The sequence below is a fragment of the Ranitomeya imitator genome, chromosome 2 (genome assembly GCF_032444005.1).
Source record: "Ranitomeya imitator isolate aRanImi1 chromosome 2, aRanImi1.pri, whole genome shotgun sequence".
In the NCBI taxonomy this organism is placed as follows: Eukaryota; Metazoa; Chordata; class Amphibia; order Anura; family Dendrobatidae; genus Ranitomeya; species Ranitomeya imitator.
Window position 1 is genome coordinate 739,554,523 of NC_091283.1, and position 22,924 is coordinate 739,577,446.

At 43.4% G+C, this 22,924-nt stretch overlaps 1 protein-coding gene across 7 annotated transcripts in view; it reads right to left on the reverse strand.

Annotated features, from left to right (window-relative positions):
- Positions 1-22,924, reverse strand: part of COL13A1 (collagen type XIII alpha 1 chain) — a 428,454-nt gene that overhangs the window by 157,874 nt on the left and 247,656 nt on the right. For 5 of the 7 annotated variants that reach the window (XM_069753227.1, XM_069753223.1, XM_069753224.1 and 2 more), the window contains 3 exons: positions 9,253-9,279; positions 9,148-9,174; positions 1,654-1,680 (listed from right to left, as the gene is read on the reverse strand). In XM_069753227.1, coding sequence (XP_069609328.1) covers positions 1,654-1,680; positions 9,148-9,174; positions 9,253-9,279 — 81 coding nt within the window. Of the gene's footprint in view, positions 1-1,653; positions 1,681-9,138; positions 9,175-9,252; positions 9,280-22,924 lie in introns of all 7 variants that reach the window. The other 2 variants (XM_069753230.1, XM_069753226.1) reach the window with 2 other exon arrangements.

Genomic DNA, 22,924 nt, shown 5'->3' on the forward strand with positions numbered 1-22,924 from the left:
TCGTTTTTGACCGAAGACAACAGCAGGGTTAAATAATAATCAACAGCCTTTAGTCACCACTAGGGGCAATTTATGAAAGCCGCAATCATTATTGACTTTTATTAGAAGCTCTACTTCAGCTCTACTTGGGCTGCCGATACATTTTTAGCAGCTTATTTTCTGAAGGAAAATGGGGGACTTTGAGGAGTAAAAACAGCTCTGATTCTTATAAAGATATTTTTTAAAAAATTGATCAGCACAGTTTGTTTGACCCTTTTAGGTAAGCCAAAACTCCCCCTGATATGTTCAATCTGAGACATTACATAATGATGACACAGTGTCTCTTAATATAAAGGCAGTGTAAAGCTAATACACCATGTGTCATAAATGAACCTTACTGCTCTTCAGACAATACGTGTGAATGCTACTTCTGTATTTTTCTTACTAACCAGACATAGACTATAATGTCTAAAAATGTTCTCCAAGACTTAAGGGGGTTGTTCTTTTTTTAAAAACGTTGTGGCATATATTGCGATAGTTATAAAAAAAAAACTCAGTTCTTACCTTCCCAAGGTCCACCGCTGCCCAGGTCTCTGTTGTTTAGCTGCAGGGGTGAATTTATGTTGACAACGCTGCAGGCAATTATGGAGCTCTGCAGTTCCTGCCATCGATTCTGGGAGCGCCACTGAGCTCACTGATTGACTGCAGCACTGTTGACGTGATGTCACCGCTGCAGTCAAACAACAGGGAGACCAGGGCACGCGGCAGAGAGCCAGCTCTGGACCCAGGAAGATAAGCAATACTTACGGTAGCTTGTTTTTCCTTTTAGAACTATCCTAGCATATGGCACAAAGTTCTTTCAAATAATGATAATCCTTTCACACATCGATTGAGATCAATGTGAGATTTATCTAAAAATAACACCAGAACAGCTGATAAAAGGTGAGCATCCCATCTCCTTCATTGTTAAATGGAATCTGTCACCAGGTTTTTAATACTTCATCTGCGAGCAGCATAATGTACGTATAGACATCCTGATTCCATTGATGTATCACTTAGTTTACTGGGTGCAGCCGTTCTAACACAATCAGAGTTCTTACATGTAGAATGCAGCAGAGCTGAGGAAGCTAACCCCGCCCACAGTAGGTTCTGTGTATATAATGTCTATTGAGGGGGCGGAGTTGGTCCAGGAGGCCAGAAAGTCATGGCAATAATATCCTAGTGATAAACCTTTAGTTTTAAAAAAACAACAGCACACAGCCTGATAAGTGACATATCATTGAATTCAGTGTTTTGACTGCTACATCATGCTGCCTCAGATTAAATAGCAAAAACATGCAGAGCTATCTATCTATCTATCTATCTATCTATCTATGTACCATCTATTTCTCAATCTTCAATTTGTGTCCAATAGAATTGAAAAAATAGCCTCCAAATAATGGAGTGTATTCCCATGCCTTAACATATAGGTCAGCAATTCGGTTTTTGAATAACACACATCCGAGCTCTAATTCATTAGTCATGTTAAATCTGTTCTTCCCATGTGAATAGACGGTAATGAGATGTTCACTATGGTTGTAAGGAAAGTAAACACTTCAATTAAGAGCATTTTCAGCGTGCAGCAACAGACAAGCTTGGGGAGCAATAAACAGGCATATAGCAGGCAATATTTACCCTGTGGGAATAATCCGCACAGTGACCCTGTAACGAGAAGAAATAGGGCACATCCTTGTTAGGTTATTAATTATGTATCATAACATTTGCCTGCTCATTTATAAGGTTTATATACATATTGCATGTGTTAAAAGGTATAGGCAAAATTGAAGAATCTCTTATCATCGCCATAGTTTAAATGTAAGCTACACATTCTTTTCACTAAATAATATGATGACCCCATTATTGCAACATACAAGAAAAGAAGACCAATTTATAAAAATGTCATGTTGCCACAAAAGGTCTCCAATTGATTTCTGACTCTGATTAAAAGGTACAATACTTTTCAATGCCATTTTCACCATGTTAGAGCAGCCATTCAAATGAGTGAGTAATCATGTAGTAAATATATGGGCCAGGCTCACAAGGCAAGTTCATCCATCTAAGTTGGAAGTGCTCATCATATGGCCCACTGTGCCATTCTGTATGTCCCTAAGCCATATGGGCACAATGATACTTATGTGACAGGAAATGAGCAGCCATATAAAGAGAGAAGAATGGGGTCTCACAACGTAGGAGCATGGACAGGCAAGTACTAAAGGTGCAGTGTAATACCTATCACCAGGTCCACCATAAATCAAGACAATTGCATCTCCCAAAAACTAGATTGTTGGTTGTATATACATATGGATCTCTCTAATGTAGAGTTGTGAACCTGTAGGCTCTTAGCACAAGAGCCATGTTTTATGAAGAGAGACAATTGCATGCATGGCCTCCTTACTAGAGTGCTGATTGGGGAAGTTGAGGACCACCACTTTCTGGAAAGGCGGGAGTCCTTGAGGTAGAACTTTTTATTTTGGCCCTTGGGAGTGATCTAGTATGATTATGCGGCCCTCATTCTAGAAACGTTGTGATTTACATGTAGCTCAATCGAAGTCTTCATTTTTATGAGCATTGATAAAGAAAAAAAGCCCATGATAAATTATGGCAAACAAGTAGAAGTGAATGCCAGTAATTACCAAGGTATACATTGCAAATTGTCTCTTCAGAGAGGAAGAGAACTAGAACGCTAGTGCCACCTTTTGGAAGTAGCAATCCTACAAGTCTATGCCGACTCTTTAACGAGCCTTGTCACATGACTTAGGATAATAGCCAAACCAGAATCTCAATTTGCAGACACTGTGTTTCAGGGTACTGCCCCTCGTCAGTGCAAAGTGGAGATCTGGTTTGGCTGTGTGAGAGGCTTCTAACCGATATCCAAGAAGTATCGTTTCTCCTTGCGGAGAGTGACATGCTAAGCATGCCAAGATGAGGAGACATATACAGTTGTGGCCTAAAGTATTGACACCCCTGCAATTCTGTCAGATAATACTCAGTTTCTTCCTGAAAATGATTGCAAACACAAATTATTTGGTATTATTATCTTCATTTACTTAAATGAAAAAGCACAAAAAGAATTGTCCTAAAGCCAAATTGGATATAATTCCACACCAAACATAAAGAAGGGTGTGGACAAAAGTATTGGCACTGTTCGAAAAATCATGTGATTCTTCTCTAATTTGTGTAATTAACAGCACCTGTAACTTACCTGCGGCACCTAACAAGTGTTGGCAATGACTAAATCACACTTACAGCCAGTTGACATGGATTAAAGTTGACTCAACCTCGGTCCTATGTCCTTGTGTGTACCACATTGAGCATGGAGAAAAGAAAGAAGACCAAAGAACTGTCTGAGGACTTGAGAAACCAAATTGTGAGGAAGCATGAGCAATCTCAAGGCTACAAGTCCATCTCCAAAGACCTGAATGTGTTTGTGTCTACCGTGCACAATGTCATCAAGAAGTTTAAAGCCCATGGCAATGTGGCTAACCTCCCTAGATGTGGACGGAAAAGAAAAATTGACAAGAGATTTCAACGCAAGATTGTGCGGATGTTGGATAAAGAACCTCGACTAACATCCAAACAAGTTCACGGTGCCCTGCAGTCCGAGGGTACAACAGTGTCAACCCGTACTATCTGTCGGTGTCTGAATGAAAAGGGACTGTATGGTAGGAGACCCAGGAAGACCCCACTTCTTACCCCGAGACATAAAAAAGCCAGGCTGGAGTTAGCCAAATCTTACCTGAAAAGCCTAAAACGTTTTGGAAGAATGTTCTCTGGTCAGATGAGAGAAAAGTAGAGCTTTTTGGGCAAAGGCATCAACATAGAGTTTACAGGAGAAAAAAAGAGGCATTCAAAGAAAAGAACACGGTCCCTACAGTCAAACATGGCGGAGGTTCCCTGATGTTTTGGGGTTGCTTTGCTGCCTCTGGCACTGGACTGCTGGACTTGGCATGGCATTATGAAGCCTGAAGACTACCAACAAATTTTGCAGCATAATGTAGGGCCCAGTGTGAGAAAGCTGGGTCTGACTCAGAGGTCATGCGTCTTCCAGCAGGACAATGACCCAAAACACACTTCAAAAAGCGCTAGAAAATGGTTTGAGAGAAAGCACTGGAGACTTCTAAGGTGGCCAGCAATGAGTCCAGACCTGAATCCCATAGAACACCTGTGGAGAGATCTAAAAATGGCAGTTTGGAGAAGGCACCCTTCAAATATCAGGGACCTGGAGCAGTTTGCCAAAGAAGAATGGTCTAAAATTCCAGCAGAGCATTGTAAGAAACTCATTGATGGTTAACGGAAGCGATTGGTCGCAGTTATTTTGGCTAAAGGTTGTGCAACCAAGTATTAGGCTGAGGGTGCCAATACTTTTGTCTGGCCCATTTTTGGAGTTTTGTGTGAAATGATCAATGTTTTGCTTTTTGTTTCATTCTCTTTTGTGTTTTTTCATTTAAGACAAATTAAATGAAGATAATAATACCAAAGAATTTGTGATTGCAATCATTTTCAGGAAGAAACTTAGTATTATCTGACAGAATTGCAGGGGTGTCAATAGTTTTGGCCACAACTGTATATTAGAATTCTACCAAAAATGTTTTTTTAACTATGACACCTGGAATGAACTATGGTCTAAAACAAAGGGTTAAAGACAAGAACCAGAGCAGATGGCACAAAGGCGAGTGCAACCCTGGAACAACCAACATTTTATTACATATATGTCAGCACAATTATGTTTGCACTTCAACTTATATTTTTGCAACAAAAATAAAAATGTACCAATTTTTGCATGGTAGTCGGTGCACACATTAAGCATATGTGCTAGGAACTATTCCCAACAGTAAAAGGGTCCAAGGTGCCCTATGGATCCGATGATGCCAAAATTAAAATTCTCCTTTGCTGCATGGTATAACATAGATTATAGATTGTAAGCTTGTGAGCAGGGCCCTCATTCCTACAATAACTATTGTTTTATGTGTTACACTGTAACGTTTTGTCTGTACATGCCCCCACTCAGTTGTAAAGTGGCACGGAATATGTTGTCGCTATATAAATAAAATTATTATTTAGTTAACATGGAAGTCTGTGGATGAGGTATGTTATTGTATAGTTTTATATCGGAATATGCCAGGTATTTACATATAGCAAATATGTCGGGACGATTTTCCTGACGTGTGTGCTGGATGTACAGTCAAATACAATGGGAACAGAACGTGATACTCCACTGTAGCAGACATGCACAGACTGTAGCCTGGCGTCCTCTTCTGACCTCTGTGTTTTTCTCTGAGGTCTGTCTTACAGTGCACAATGGGCAGAATTTATTATTCTAAGGCGTTCTGAAGGTGAGACTAATTTATTAATATATGTGCCCAATGGGCAGAATTCATAAAGGCATTCTGAAGGTGCGACTAATTTATTAATAAGCGTATGTCTCTAAATACCGTTAATATGACATCTCTGGTCGCCTGTGTAAAATCTAAGCTAGCTTTGAGGTGGCATAAATTTGCGCAGACATTTTTGCCAGCTTCTGGATTAAATTAAGACAAATGAAGCAGGTGCCAAAATGTGTAACATTTACCTGCAACAATTCTTAATAACCTCATGAATATTGTGGCATGCCTCCACCGTCGGTGGTCGGGGAGTATTCACTTGGCTGGTCATTGAGGAATGCATCGGGACACTCAGAGTTAAAAGTCCATTCGGTTTATACACAGCATAAACCTCTCTTCAGGAACTTGGTAACACACAGCACCCCGTGCGCCATTCAGCAGACATTCGGTTTCACAGAACCCACGGTCGTCCCTGAGTCCCAGTATTCCTGACACGGATTAGTGTCCGTTAATTGTTAGCGATGTCTGCACAGGTGCCCGGATACCTCTTACTCTCAGAAGAATCCTTCAAACACGTTTGACTCTGACTCACACTAGCCAGCACTGCCACCCGTGCACAAACACACAGACTCCATCTTGGGTCTCGAGACACATCTCTTTGGGTGGGGCATGTAGGTGACTGGACCCACCCATCTCTCCGAGTCACCTGGAAGCCTTCCTAATGTATAGTAAACCCTCGGCAGTAGATCTGCTGAGAAAACAAGCTCAGGCTTCCATCACAGGGCCACCACCTCTATGATACATACCGCCCATTCACCACATGACCAGTCACCATACCACAATGTGTATAGTGTGTATACTAAGTATTAATGTAATTGAGGTCATGGATATGCAGAGCATAGAAACAATATTATAGGTAGCCACTATCCATGGGCTGTGTCTTGTATTGTAGTTCTATTCTGGCATTGTATTCACTCTTATTGGGCTAAGATGCAATGCTGGAAATATATTGTGCATAAAAGCTTTGTGGTCCGAACAAAATTGCTCTGACTACTCAGTTCATCAGTCTTATTCAAGTTTTTTAAAATCTTCATACAATTTGTTTATATAGTTAAAGTCCCTACCGGCCTTTGCTTCCTAATTCCTTCCTCTACACACCAGAATTGGCCGGAAATGCCTGCTCAGTCTAACATTTGTTAGGGTACATCACAGCAGTGGCCAGTGACTGGTCCAGCAAACATTTTGGGCCATTTCCAGTTTGTCATGAAATGCACCATGATGCTAAGACTATTGGGTACAGGATGATTCCTGGAGCAGAACTTGGAGTGAATGAAACCTGCTGTGATTAGGAAGACCAGTATCAATTCTTTTATTATTTTCAATCAACCGGTCTCAGAATTTTTAAAAGTCATTTTTACTCCCCCCAAAACCTCCTTAATGGATTCTCTTGCAATGTGACAATGTTGTCTCAGACCAAAGTTGAACTTATTTTACTCTTGAGTCTTGACAATGGCTCTATTGAGTAGTGAAATCTTCACAGTACATTACAACATATAATCCAGTTAAAACATGTGAATTCTATAGAAAATAAGAAAAAAAAATGATGTCTCAATAAATGTAGCAATGGCTCTATGCAAACTGTGGAGACTCGTTGGGTTTTCAGCTGACATGCTGAATTAAAATTGCATAGTTGTCTTCAGTTTGGGTTCTCAGAACATGAAAGGTCAACTATTAAGTGAGACGGAACAATAACAAATATGTCTTAGTTTTTCTAACCTGCACCACAACCTCTTGAGAATGTATATCCTTAATTCAGTCAGGAAGGATACTGTCTGAATTGTTGAGTGCCGTACATCAGTTTACTTTCACCTTTTGGTCAAAGACTGTTGGGTTTATCCGCTCTCATTTGCCAAATTACTCCACACCCATTTGTTCTTTAGCACAACAGGATTGGTTAAAGAAAACATTGTCACAAACGAGACATCTGAAAAATAACTCCAGAACAACTGTTATCCAGTCTTGTCATAATATACGGTAAATAGTTACGTGTTTGGCATTATTATTATAACACAGAAGTGTCCTTCTTTAGCTTTCCACTTGGCACAAGTCATACCAAGATGAACACCGCAAGATGTTACAAAAATTAGATATAAAAATGAATATCTCTTTCCTTGCGGCAGAATAAGTTTATTTCTACTGGATACCTTGAGAATGTATAGATTTGTATCCTTAGCATAATTAATAAAATTTGAGTCAAACTAAGTTTGGACACATCAGCAGGTCCAACATTCTGAGCGAATCAATTTCTCATTATATTTCAACTAGCTATTGAACCCGTTCTACGCCCGGGTGGCGAGCATTTATATTGGTGTATGGTCTCCATCATGTGCTGCTGCCATCCTGCGCCCGTTCTGTCATGTGCTGCTGCCATCCTGCACCCGTTCTGTCATGTGCTGCTGCCATCCTGCGCCCGTTCTGTCATGTGCTGCTGCCATCCAGCGCCCATTCTGTCATGTGCTGCTCCCATTCTGCGCCCGTTCTGTCATGTGCTGCTCCCATCCTGCGCCCCCGTTCTGTCATGCGCTGCTGCCATCCTGTGCCCGTTCTGTCATGCGCTGCTGCCATCCTGCGCCCGTTCTGTCATGTGCTGCTGCCATCCTGCGCCCGTTCTGTCATGTGCTGCTCCCATCCTGCGCCACTATTGTATTATATGCCCCCCATAAGACGCTCCAGTGTGTATGCCCCCGTATGCTGCTGCCATATAAAAAAAAAAAAATACCATACTCACCTATCGTCCGGCTCCACTGCAGGTGTGTCTTCAAGAAAATGGCGCCTGAAAGCGCGGACTGCGCAGGCGCCGATTCCGGCAGCAGGAAGACACACCTGCAGTGGAGCCGGAGTGTGTCTTCAAGAAAATGGCGCCGGAAAGCGCGGACTGCGCAGGCGCCGATTCCGGCAATCTCGCCTTGCGCACACGCAGTATGCTTTGCCCAACTGCGGGCAAAGCCGAAAAGCATTAGTGCGCATGCCCTGGCGCACTATGTCCTAGAACACATCAAAATACTTCCGGGACATAGTGCGCTGGCGCATGCGCACTAATGCTTTTCGGCTTTGCTCGCAGTTGGGCAAAGCATACTGCGCGTGCGCAAGGCGAGATTGAATTGCGCACGCGTGGACTGTGGAGGAAACCTAATCGAATTCAAGACAATATTGCGGCCATCGAGAAAGGAAGGGGTGCATTAAAGAACAGGAAACACCGCCCATCGCACCATTAACAGAGCCCACCAAATTCAGGTGACAGAGTCCCTTTAAGCTTTGTCTGTGAGAGTTGGGAGAGAAAGCCGTTAGCAAATAATGGGTCTGCAACAGCTGCCTAAATATATATATATATAATGTGTACAAACTGTAAAGCGCTGAGGAATATGTTAGCGTTATATAAAAATAAAGATTATTTATTGTATGGTGGAGTTAATAGTAAGCTACCTCACAGTGGGGTATGTGGGGCAGACAGAGACCTATAATTTAAAGAGGGCTAGTCGCTAAATAAATTCATCATCACGTATGATCCCCAAATAGTGGTAGATAAATGCATAATTGGAGTTGCCAGGAACTTAGACCCCACTGATCCCAGCAGGCATACCATAGTCTACTTGGAGTCTAGAGGGAGCTCCAATAAAGCCAGTCAATTCGACAAGACTAGAAATAGTATTGGTATTGAAGACCAGGGCACTTTTGACTCTAAAACAACTTAATTTATCCATGGTAACCTTTAGTGAAAATGAGCTCAAAAACTGCTTACAATTCTTACCTTCTCCCCTTTCGCACCAGCTGCACCCTAGCAAAAGAAACAAATTTATGTCAAGAAATAGATTAACTCATACTGCTAAAATGTTCAATGTGACTATATTCTTACTGGTTGTCCATTTGGGCCAGGAGGTCCCTGACAAGAAAAAAATGCATTTTATTTAAACCAATTTATGGCATTAATGTAAATGATCCATTGTTATCCATCAAAATCATAGTATTTGAGAATAATGTTTGCAATAGCGGGTAAGTAAATCTATCTGTTTGTCTGTAACGGAAATTCCGCATCGCTGATTGGTCGCGGCTGACTGGGCGCGACCAATCAGCGACAGGCACAGTCCGGCAGCGAATTGGCCCCCCCTTCTCCCATCCAGTCAGTGCCCCCTCCTTACTACCCCCCAGTCAGCGCCCACATAGCGTTTAAGCAGTCCATTACATGGACTGCGTTACACCGTGGCATAATGCGATGTAACGCAGTCCGTTAATGCTGCTATTAACCCTATAAGTGTGACCAACTTTTTACTATTGATAGTGCCTATGCAGCATCCATAGTAAACACATATGTTAAAAATAATAATAATAAAAAAATCATTATATTCTCATCTTCCGCCATCCACGCCAGCCTTTCCTGCTCCTTGCGATGCTCCGGTCCCAAGAATGCATTGCGGCAATGACCGGAGATGACGTAGCAGTCTCGCGAGACCGCCACATCATCACAGGTTATTGCCACAAGGCATTACTGGGAACGGAGCGTCGCGAGGAGCATCGCTAAAGGCCTGGGCTGGATCCGGGGGCCACCGGAAGGTGAGTATATAATTATTTTTTATTTTAATTATTTTTTTTAACAGGGATATGGTGCCCACATTGCTATATACTACGTGGGCTCTGTTATATACTACGTGGCCTGTGTTATATACTGCGTGGGCTGTGTTATATACTGCGTGGGCTGTGTTATATACTGCGTGGGCTGTGTTATATACTACGTGGGCTGTGTTATATATTACGTGGCTGTGCAATATACTACGTGGCTGTGTTATATACTACATGGGCTGTGTTATATTCTGCGTAGCGTGTGTTATATACTACGTGGGCTGTGTTATATACTACTTGGGCTGTGCTATATACTACGTGGCTAGGCAATATACTACATGGCTGTGCTATATACTACGCCGTTGTGCTATATACTACGTGGGCTGTGTTATATACTATGTGGGCTGTTATATACTGCGTGGGCTGTGCTATATACTACGTCGCTGTGCTATATACTATGTGGCTGTGTTATATGCTACATCAGCTGTGAGACTCTTTCGCCTGGGGCCCTCAAAAACCTGGAGCCGACCCTGGCTTCACTGATTGGTCGCTCCCGGCCAGCCACAAACAATCAGCGACAGACACAGTCTGGCCGTGAATTGGTGCGGGATTTGAACCACGCTTCGCTAATTGGTCACGCCCGGCTGGCCGAATCCTGTGTATTCATTGCATTATTCTGAAATCTTCATAAACTACATACATATTCTAGAATACCCGATGCGTTAGAATCGGGCCACCATCTAGTAACATTATAATAGTCATACCCCAATACTTTGTACAGTACTTTTTATTGGTTCCTAAACTAAGAATTTGTTCGTATCTATTTATTTTGTACATAAAGGACTACGGTAATTACATCTCCAGTGGCTTCAGCTCATCAGTAAGGAAAACATTTACAATTTAAAATCAATTAATCATTTGTTGATGTCATGAACAGGAAAACAGCAATAATACTCATTCATTTGGAAACCACATTGTGTCAAGTAATTATAGCATATTTAGTGTGCTAATATGGGGTCAAAACCACAGACCAACCATACTGGGTGATATGTTGCTTACTAGTGCTACATATGTAGTGAAGATTTCTTTCAACGACTGGACCCATATGAGTCGCGCAGTATCCTAGATTGTCAGATTTTACATATGTATAGAAAATTAAATTCTGCTGAATAAATAATTTAACTCAAATTATAACTATTTGGGGCTCATATTAGCGCAATCATAAGGTCCGTGCTTCTGTTCTGCACCTATAAAAATATACATTTTACAATGTGAATTAAACAAGGACTATTGGAATGCCATTATAGATAATTGGTTGATTTAACCTCTCCCGTCTTTGCAGACATAACATTACCTTCCTCCTTCGTGCTGAATGTGTGCTTTACAGAAATGGTTCCAGAAACCAAATGATAAAATGGACACCCTAAATGGGCTATTGTAATCTGTAGGGAAGCCAAAAGAGTGAAGTCTGCATTTATGAAAGTCAGAGCTGTTTGTCTAAAGCTTAAAGTGGTTGTTTTGTAATGACAACCATTGTGCATATGCCCTGGTAGGGCTTAGGACTTATAGGGTAGGTTCTCCATTACTGAAACAGCATTTGGTGGTCCAAGGTCCTCCATGTGTTACATATTTGGCCAATCACTAGAAATAGCTGACATGTAATGCAACATTTCCACTGCAATGGCTCTTCATGGGAAATAAGTGGTCAGACACAGCTTCCTCAGTGGCCCTTAGAGGGTCAAACAATTGAAGAACACTCTGCTGTGTTGTTTCAACTGCTATTGGAGAGTTTTTTTTCAGATGGAGTAGAAATGTCACAATGCTCAAACAAAAGAATAGTGTTTTCTATTATGGACTGCTGCCATTTTTCAATTCTTGCAATACCTGAAAGGACTACATGATCGAAGTCCTCATAGAATACACCCTGTCCTTTGATCTTTAATTATAAAGTGCTCCTATTTTCCTACTTTTGAGTGACTGTTGGTGCTTAGATTTGCCAAATTTGACTAGCCAGATCAGCTATTTGGTGAGCCGCCTTTGGATCCTCTTGATGAGACAGGCCCTTTAAGTGCTAACTTTAGTTGATTTGAGTCGACATTTACTGGTTCGTTAACACGTATCACTTAGATATACCGTATGAATGGCATATACAATATGTACAGACAGCATTGACCGTGCATTGTCAAAATCCTTCAAATAAAAAAATGACATTGGAGGTACCAAAAGAAAGTAAAAAGCATTGCCTCAAGAGAGAGTTCAGATTCTCCCATAAACCTGCACATGACGTGCACTCTGGTCCATGTACTGGCTTTAAGTCCCAGTTTGCAAATACAGTGCATGTGATTATGCCATTGGCATGAATGCTTACAACGATTAAGATCTGCCTACTAGAAATTATCTCCCCGTCTCATTTCTTCCTCCCAGGACTGTTTATGTAACCCATAGTAAGAACTTGTCATTTCCACTAGTGTCCTGAAGAAGAGTGGATGACAGCTAGGAACACTAAGAACTTAGTGCTGTATTTATGGAATTGATAAAAGTTGCACATTTTGTTACCAAAACTTCCCTGTTCTATGATTTTAAATATAAATATCACCTCCGGTTCTGAAGGGTCATCGGAACAATCACAAAAAAGAGGCAGTGTAATAACATAATTCCAAGACAAGACGTGTAAACGCAATGTTTAGACACATTTTGTCTGGCCAAACATGGGTGTAATAGTGGTCTGTGTGTCATACTTGATATATTATGCTTGCTAAGGAAGTGGGAGAAGTCTTACTCTTTTCTTTGTTTTACCTTTCAAAAGAGCAAAACATGTTCCAGGACAATGTCTGAGAGCACTGCTGTTTCCTTTTGGCTATCAATCCTAAAGATCTCAAATCACAATTTAGATCTCCATGAAATGATACCATATCACAGCTGCTGTTGGCTAAACAATAAATTAGAATTTACCAGGTGTGAAGACTATCGCAAGAGTGGAGAGCATGCGGCAGCTTTCCCATGATTAGGATCTGCGATGAACTAAAACTGACCATTCGGAGACAGCCATCTCTCCTGACTCCTGCCCTACATACGAGCACTTGGCTAAGCTTAGCGTTCATGTGTTTTCGATGGAGGAGAAAGAAAGGAGTCTGGCAGCGCCTTACCCACCCTGAAGACAAAGGGACCATATGCTGAAATGCCATTGGGCCGATCCATCTCTCCCCTGAGATCAGAGGCACACATACACATCAGACAGCTGCCCAATCCCGCCCAAACTGGTGGGTTTGCCAACTTTCATCTAGTGTATATGGGCTTTGACAGTAAATTGTCCAGTCCATATGTATCCAACTTTCAGGAATTTAATGGGCTATAATAAAGGGTCCTCTGTGTGCTAATGGCTTTGTTAGAAGTTGGATGGTCAGACCTGCAGAGGTGTCTGGGAACAGAATGATTTCATTTTCAGCTGTTTAACAAAAATTCACACTTCTCGTAAATGGCAAAATCTGGGACATTTGAATTGTTAATAGAGGATGCTGAGTGCAACATGCTGTAAAGAAATTACAGCCCCAAATATGTATTTATAATGTGAATTTTATGTTCTATGGACAGATTCATTAAAGGGGCCATTACTAGAGGAATCTGAGTGCAATAATTATTTATAGTGAGACCGGAACAGTGACTTCATCCCAGCAGTGGGACTCTTGATGCACAATATATATCGCACGGGGCACTTAACGTTATCCAGAACCACAATATGGAAATACATATTTGTGTTAATAATAGGTCATTTAACATTAAAAAATGTACAGGGCCTTGTTGGTTCTCAGAAGGGGTTATTAAGTGTCACACATGGAATATATTTTTTGGGAAAGTTTGGTATAAAAGAATGAGTATATACATACATCTGTAAATCAGATGCATTTCATATTCTTGCTTATTCAATGCACTGTAATTGTTCACTTTCCATTTACATATTTATTACGACTGCTATAGTAATAGATAACTATGGGTCACTCACTGAGTGCAATTTCCTAATTATAAAGTTCTCCAATAATTATTAAAGGATTTCTCTGGGTATGTTTTTTTCTTTTTTTTGTTTTGCAAAACCATTGGCACTTTTGTACTTTGGCTGTGTCTGACCTTGCAATTATTCATTATTAAATGAATAATGCAATACCAGACATGGCCTATGGACGAGGGTAATGTTTTTCTAATTCTTGACAATTGCTCAGTCACATTAAAACTGAAAAAACACTATTTAAAATATCACTTTCCTTATTGTAGATTTTGCATTCATGTCTCATGATACATTTTTGTCTTGAGTTTCTGTATTCTATCAGTCATAACATTTTTCGTTTATTTTTTTACATTTTTTAATCAGAATTATACCAAGATTCCAGTTTCAAATTACTAGTGTACCCATATAGTTAACGACTCACCATAATATACTAAACAAGGTTTTTATTAATACAACAAATGACAATCAAAAATTCATAGAAAATATAGGATTTATGAGTACAATGTGATTAGATCCAAGGGTGAATAAAGAAGCCGGAGAATATGTCAGGACATAGTAAGAAAATGCAAACAACAAAGAAGTTTTGTCCAGTGTTGGAAATCATGAGAGACACAAATATCAACTGATGCCCCTAAATTGAGTTAGTACTCTATGCAAGATAGTGGTGCCAGCGGGTTTATGTTGAAAGATGTACATATTTAAAAGTGTAACAAGTAGGGGGAGTATTTACCCATTATATCTGTCACTCCTGCCTGAACTGCGGCCATGTTCCCCACCATGCGTTTCATGTCGATGTCGCTTCCTCACTTCCGTATGTTACAGGTCAACTTAGCTATATGAGGGCTTATGCTGTGTTCATCCATACCGGAAAAGTTACATTTCATGCTATCTATATGAGTGGTAATAATTGTCTGTTACTGGATGGCCCCACCAATGGGATTCCCACGATCACCAGAAATGGGATTCCAACCCCTCTCATCATCTTCACAGCACAACTGCAGTGAGGAGAAACAGGAATCGAGGAATTATATTTTTTTTAATTTTCAAAACACATTGACATTTGTAAATGGTAACCCAGTGACAAAAATCGTTGTGCTGATAGGCTTATAAAGGGTTCCCTTACCTCTGTAAATCCACTTAAATGTCACCAAACTAGTTGATGCAACAAGGTAAAGAAGATTCTTACAGGAGAGAAGAAGTTGCAGGGGGAAGTGGTAGCTATCAGTTAGTGGCTACCCCTGCAATTAGACTGAGGCTACATGGCAATTTTGGCTATCAAACAGATGGTGCAACATAAGATCTCTTTCAAGTTACTGTACCTCAACAAGCAAGTTGCCAAAAATCCAATTGGTTCTTTTTTGCAACTTGTCGAGGTATCTTCAAGGTTGCAATTCAACGCTATTCACTTGCAATATACTGTGATGAAACAAAGATCTTTGCATAAGTGACCTGTGTCATGGCCGAAGAAATTGGGTAGCCCTATCCTTATAGTGCTGCCCGAGCTGTGCTCAACAAAACATTTTATGGTCCTATTATGGAGCTATTTTGACCATAGCTTTAAAAAGAAGGGTATATTTAAATAGATTGGGTCTTACTCTTGATATTTCAAATCAAGAAGAAATAGATGAATTGTCACCAAAATACAGTTAATAGCCTGTCTAATTTCCAGACATTCTATAAAAATGAGTTCATTAGGGACCTTCATGATATAAGTGTAGGGCTGTATGTCATACATGGATTTTACAAACAGGCCCCTAATTACTTCATTTGTCTTGGCCTAGCAGTGAAAAAAGCAGATGGTTTAGCAAACATGACCAAGTATTAATGAGTACAAAAGATGGTGGCATGTATGAAGTTTGCTGAATTTGTGTGGTAGTCACAACCTCAGTATAACTTACAGCAGTGACCCCCAACTTATTAATTTGAAAGCCACATTCAGCTTTGAGAGATTGTCGCAAGCCATATCCAGATCCCCTTCACCCACATTACTGATAACCATAGCCCTCAATTGTTGGTATAATTACAAAGTTTTCACCCAGAAAGCACGCAAAATCTTTATGCCCCTATCCTTTATATGCAGTATACTTACATCCCGGGATACTCACACTACTCCCATTCGGTAATCTCACATCAAGCATACTAACCAGACTATTCCAGCCTCAAGCACCCCTCTAACTGGCAGTATCATCCTATCTGAGGCTTACTATATTATCCCTCCTCACTCACCCAGTATATGAGCATCAAGATTTGATTTTCTGTGTGGGGGCTACTCAAAAAAGTCAACATCTGGAGACCTTCCTCTTTATAGCTCTTTGCTAGACATGGTGCCAATGCACCAAGCTTGCAGAAAGCTGCAAGCAAGCCACACATGGATCCACAAGCCAGATGTGGCTCTTGAGCCACAGGATGGAGAACAGTGATTTACTGGATGGTCCTGACTGGATATTCTCCTGTCAGGGCAGCCTCTCTTAACAGTTGTAACGTTACTCAATATGAGGTCCTTAAAATTTTCATCAACAACTTAATTACACGCTATTTGTAGAAACTTCTGCCACACAGTCCTCTTTTGGCTAATTCGTCACAACAGAACTTGTTCACTCAAGTAATTTAACAATCCTCCAAACTTCTCAATCCGGGCTTATTCTAAAACACAAAATTTTTCTTAAGCTGTGCTTTGCACACACATTCTTATATCTCAGACCTTGCATTTGCATAATCTTCATTCGCAATACAGTTTGTCCTGGGTTGTAATTCTCGACTGGCCTTACGCTCCTTATGTCTTTTAGGTGATGAGCACTCACCGTTGTCCTAGTGACTACACCTCCTTCTCTCGTCATGGGTCAACTTCTCCTCATCCACTCTCATGGCTATGTCATAGAGGCACCAAGGGTCGACACTCTACTAGAGCAGTTTCTTGCTCCTCTGGTTTTGGGTGTGATTACTGAGAACAGTGACAGAGGCAATCTCCCCTCCAAAGCCTGGAGCAACACACCACTTAAGATATATCCTTTATCCACTTCCAAATCGAGGGCTATTTAAGGTAATAATCTTCCACCCTCTGAGACTGACCCCAAGTGGTAGGAAACCAGACCCTAAATAACCTAGGCTAGACACTCTGTCACTCTTGTTAGATACAGCCTCATTTCAGTGTTCAACACACTTTACTCCTACCCTGTCTAGCTGGGCCGCTGCGCTGTTAGCATGACTCAACACTTCCCACAGATACACATTGCACACAGAATGCAATGATAAAAATGAACAGACAATAAAACATAAACAAATGCACTAAGCTTAAATCCAGATAGCTTCTGAAGGCACACAACTTTAAGAGCCAGTCTCTCTTGCAAGATGATTAACAAGAACAGTTTTGTTCAACTCTCAGACAGTCTTATAGGCATTTAAAGATGACATTTAACCATTTTTTTTCATGTTGAACTGGACACATAATGTTATAGTGGCTAAAGAGCAAAATAAATCTTTTTATTTTTATATTTTTATATTGTGCTTCTCTGTTGTGGTGATATTAGCAATCATGTATTTGGCATCTAATGAGTTAACTTTTAATTAACTCAAGTTGGTTATCTTCACTGGGGGAAGTGTTCTTCTTGCCTAATCATAAGCAAGCAGGAGTATAGTAGAAAAAAAGAATATGCCCCCACCATAGCTTAGATTTCTCAATGTATGAGCTGTAGCAATATAGCTCTGATTTCTTAGTCCAACCTTCTGCAAACTTTAAAAGTTCTGGGAAATTAGAGCACAAATGTATCATCTTTTAGTTAAGAACAATGTGGGAGAGGAGAAGATTAGCCTAGTCAAATTACATACCCTTCTCTCAGTTCTCTTCCTCTGAAAGCACTGTCAGCTCTGCTGTACTGCCCCTTACCCTACACTGCCTGTTTGAAGATGAGTCATACCTCTGTATGCTGCGCTCAGGGAATTTTGAGAATCATCTCCAGACAAGCATTGAGAGGTAGCAGGCAGTACAGCAGAGGTGACAGTGCTATGAGAAGAAAAAAGCTGATAGAATGGTTTGTGACATAGCTAAACTCAGCTGCACTTTCTAATCATGCAGGAGGCTAGTCCAGGAAATCAGTGCTGTATCATTACATCTCACACATTGGGAAACCTAAGCTAATGTGGGTTATGTTCTTTACCTAGTTTGTTGCTGCCTGCTTCTGATTAGACAACTCATACAAGGAGAAGAAGTACACATACTGTTAGGACTGGCGGAACGCACCAAGACAGATGGTATAGATGCGTTCGCAGTCCGGGGTCCACCGTGCAGGTGAAAACCTGCTGCTAGCAATTAGCAGACTATATGGCGGTACACTAGAGTATACACGCGTGGGTTAACCTCACCCAGCATGAAAGAAGCAATCCTGTTAAGGCACAGGACCGCGGTACCGCACCTAAAGCGCGAGCAAGTAGTCAGCGAACTCAACCCCAACTGGGATTGAAGTCCGATTAGACCCTTGCTGGCGCAACACCGCAACTGGGTGTGAAATGAAACAGAAGAGCATGCAGTGCCGCACTGACGAACGCCACTAACCACCCAGGCTGGGGTAAGGAAAGCACAGAGGAAGTGCACGGCGCCGTACTGGCGGTCACAGCAACTGGACGCTATAATGTGTGACTAGTGCTGTAGGATAAGTCGGGCGCTAGGTAGCAGCCATACACCTTCCGCGAACAGTCATACTATAGGGTAGGGGTATCCAAGGACGACTTGCACTCACAACATACACACATTAGCAATTGTTTGACAATACTAGCGCATGGCCGTGCGGTCATGCGCAGTTTATATAGCAGCAGCACAGGAAGTGGCCACAGCACTTTTGCCCTTCTAGGACCTGCCAAGAGGACCAATGGAATGTGCTGCAGAGCCTGAGCACATGACCCTCGATCTCCAACGGGAGACCTTACGCTGGGCATGCTCAGTACGTGCAGACAAGGACTTAGTCCCAGAGAAGTCCGCTCGCTGCTGACGAGCACAGACTTTAATAGCAGAGACTGGAGAAGCAGCAGTAACTCTCAGAACAGAGTGAGAATGAGCAAGACGCTGGGACCGACGTCCTTGCTGAGCAGACTCCACTGCGGCTGGACAAGAATGGGAGACCGCAGCGGAGGTGGCTCGAGATTCCCCCTGTGCAGAAGCGGGAACTCGACCCCTAACATTACCCCCCTCCTAGGGCCCCCCCCTCCTTGGGACTCGCTACGTTCGAAGGCAGCAATGAGCTGCGGAGCCCGAATGTGCTCAGCAGGCTCCCAGGACCTATCCTCAGGGCCGTAACCCTTCCAGTCCACCAAAAAAATTTTTTTGCCACGTACCACCTTGCACCCCAAGATAGCGTTCACCTCGAAATCGTCCGTAGACGAACCCGATGTCCCGGCAGATGACTCAGAAAACCGAGACATGTATACGGGCTTAAGGAGGGACACATGAAAGGTGTCGGTGATACCAAGGCGTGGAGGAAGGGCCAGACGGTAGACCACAGGATTAACCTGTTCGAGGACCTTGAAGGGACCCAAGTAGCGAGGAGCAAATTTAGTGGACTCAACTCGCAGCCTGATGTTACGGGCGGAGAGCCACACCAAGTCGCCAGGAGCAAAGGACGGGGCGGGGCGCCGATGAGTATCGGCGGAGGACCTCATTCTCTCCTTAGAGGCCCGAATGGCATCCTGAGTGCGGTCCCAAATATCCCGTGCCTCCACAGCCCAGTCTGCCACCCTGGAGTCTGCGGAAGACACGGGCATAGGCACAGGTACCCGTGGATGCTGACCATAGTTGAGGAGGAATGGGGTTTGTCCAGTGGAGTCGGCTACGGCGTTGTTCAGCGCAAACTCTGCCCATGATAGCAAGGATGCCCAGTCATCCTGCCTGGCTGAAACAAAATGTCGCAGGTATGTGACCAAGGTCTGGTTGGCCCTCTCTACCAATCCATTCGTCTCGGGATGATAAGCGGAAGAGAGATTCAACTCAATACTGAGAAGACGACACAGCTCTCTCCAGAACTGAGACGCAAACTGGGGACCCCGGTCACTGACAATTTTGTCAGGCATACCATGTAGGCGGAAGATGTGCTTAATGAACAACGCAGCCAAGGCCCGTGCAGAAGGTAACCGTGGTAGCGGCACCAAATGCACCATTTTCGAGAAATGATCGGTGATGACCCAAATGATGGTACAGCCGCGAGACTTGGGCAAACCCACGACAAAGTCCATCCCGACCATCTCCCAGGGCCTATCTGCCACCGGCAAGGGATAGAGCAACCCAGCTGGCCTTTGACGCGGAGATTTATTTTTGGCGCAGGAGACACATGCCAGAATATAATCCCTGACATCCCGGACCATATGCGGCCACCAGTACGTCCTCGCCAATAGCTCAGATGTCCTCTTTGTCCCAAAGTGTCCACCCACTCTGGACGAATGAGCCCAAGAGAGAACCTCCAGTCGCAAATTAATGGGCACAAAAGTCTTGCCCGGAGGCACAGACTCAAGCGAAACCGGTGCTACGGTTCTCAGGCTCTCAGAGGGAACAATAAGCCGAGGCTTCTCTTCCTCCTCTTCAGTTGACATAAGGGAGCGAGAGAGAGCATCAGCACGAATATTCTTCTCCCCGGCGAGAAAATGAAGAGAAAAGTGGAACCGGGAAAAGAACAAGGACCATCTGGCTTGGCGAGAATTTAGCCGCTGGGCTGTCTGTAAGTAGACCAAATTTTTGTGGTCAGTGTAAACCTGGAAGGGAAACCGCGCACCTTCCAGAAGATGTCTCCACTCTGAAAAGGCCAACTTCATTGCTAGCAGCTCCCTATCCCCGATGGAGTAGTTTCTCTCCGCTGGCGAGAAAGTCTTAGAGAAGAAGAAGCATGGATGCTTCCGACCCTGAGCATCCTTCTGGTAGAGGACTGCTCCAGCACCAACGGACGAGGCATCCACCTCCATTAGGAATGGCTTATCCACATCGGGACGATGTAAGATGGGAGCGCTAGCAAAGTGGGACTTAATAGAAGTGAAGGCCTTGGAGACCTCTTCCGACCACAATTTAGGATTCGCTCCCTTCTTGGTGAGGGCTACCAAGGGAGCTACCAGAGTTGAGAAGTGGGGAATGAACTGGCGGTAATAGTTAATGAACCCCATAAAGCGCTGCACTGCTTTAAGAGAATGGGGCTCTTGCCAGTCCATCACAGCCTGTAGTTTGGCAGGATCCATAACCAATCCCTGGGCGGAGATGATATAGCCCAGGAACGGCAAAGACTCCTGCTCAAACATACACTTCTCCAACTTAGCGTAAAGAGAGTTTGCCCGTAGGAGGTCGAAGACTCTGCCAACATCTCTCCGGTGGGAATCAATATCTGGAGAAAAGATGAGAATATCATCCAGATAGACTACAACTGAGGTGGAAAGCATATCCCGGAAGATGTCGTTGACAAAGTCTTGAAAAACGGCTGGGGCATTACAGAGCCCGAAGGGCATCACCAGATACTCATAGTGCCCATCTCTGGTGTTAAACGCCGTTTTCCATTCATCCCCCTCACGGATGCGAATCAGGTTGTAAGCACCCCGCAGATCTAATTTAGTAAATACCCTTGCTCCCCGAAGCCTATCGAAGAGCTCAGATATCAAGGGCAAAGGATACTTGTTCTTAACGGTGATAGCGTTAAGACCCCTGTAGTCTATGCATGGACGTAGCTCCCCATTCTTCTTCTGCACGAAGAAGAACCTTGCCCCAGCAGGTGACACTGACTTCCTGATAAACCCTCTTGCCAGATTCTCTTGAATGTACTGAGACATGGCCTCCGTCTCCGGGAGAGATAATGGATAAACTCGACCCCGGGGAGGCTCCGCACCAGGCAAGAGATCGATAGGACAGTCATAGGGGCGATGGGGCGGAAGGGTCTCTGCCGCCTTCTTGGAGAACACGTCTGCATAAGGCCAATATTGCTTGGGGAGAGAGGATAGATCTGCGGGTACCTCAGTAGTAGCAACCTGAATGCACTCTCGGTGACACCTACCCCCACATGATTCACCCCATCCCAGAATTCTGCCTGAGGACCACTCGATGTGAGGAGAGTGGTACCGTAGCCAAGGTATCCCCAACAGGACCTCATCAATACCCTCAGGAATGACGAGCAGAGAAATAATCTCCTGATGGGATGGCGACAGGGACAGAGTAACAGGGATGGTCTGATGTGTTATCTGTGCGGGGAGTGTCGACCCATTCACCACTCGTACCGTTACTGGTTGAGATAGCATAACCAGGTGTATTGCGTGACGTTGGGCGAAGGCAGAAGACATAAAATTGCCCTCCGCCCCAGAATCCACGCAGAGGCCTACCGAGTGGGAGGATGAGCCAAAGGTAATTGTACCCTTAAAGGACAATTTGGAGGCAAACGTCGCAGTGTCTAGTGCACCTCCACCTACTACCACTAGACGCTGACGTTTCCTCGACCGCTGATGACATCTGGTGGCAAGATGTCCTGACTGTTGGCAAACATGGCAACCCTGGAGTGCACGAGCGGTCTGGGACTTAGATCCCGCTCGTGACACCACCTTAGGTTCCTGGAACTCAGGAGCCTGGACTGGAGATTCCAAAGGTTTGGCGAAGGTGGGAGCCAGCCGAAACCTCTGCCTACACTGGGCTCGCTCTAACCTCCGCTCGTGAAAACGGAGGTCAATGCGAGTAGATACTGCTATTAACTCCTCCAGTGTGGCGGGAATCTCCCTAGTGGCCAGAGCATCCTTAACGTGGTCAGCCAGCCCCCTCCAAAATATAGGGATAAGGGCTTTATCCGACCACTCCAGCTCAGATGCCAGAGTGCGGAAATGGACGGCAAAAAGGCTGACCAAGGACGAGCCCTGAGTCAGTGCCAACAGTTGGAGCGCCGTGTCATGGGTGACACGAGGTCCTAGAAAGACCTGTTTCAGAGTGCTCAGGAATAACGGAGCACTCTGCACCACATGATCGCCACGCTCC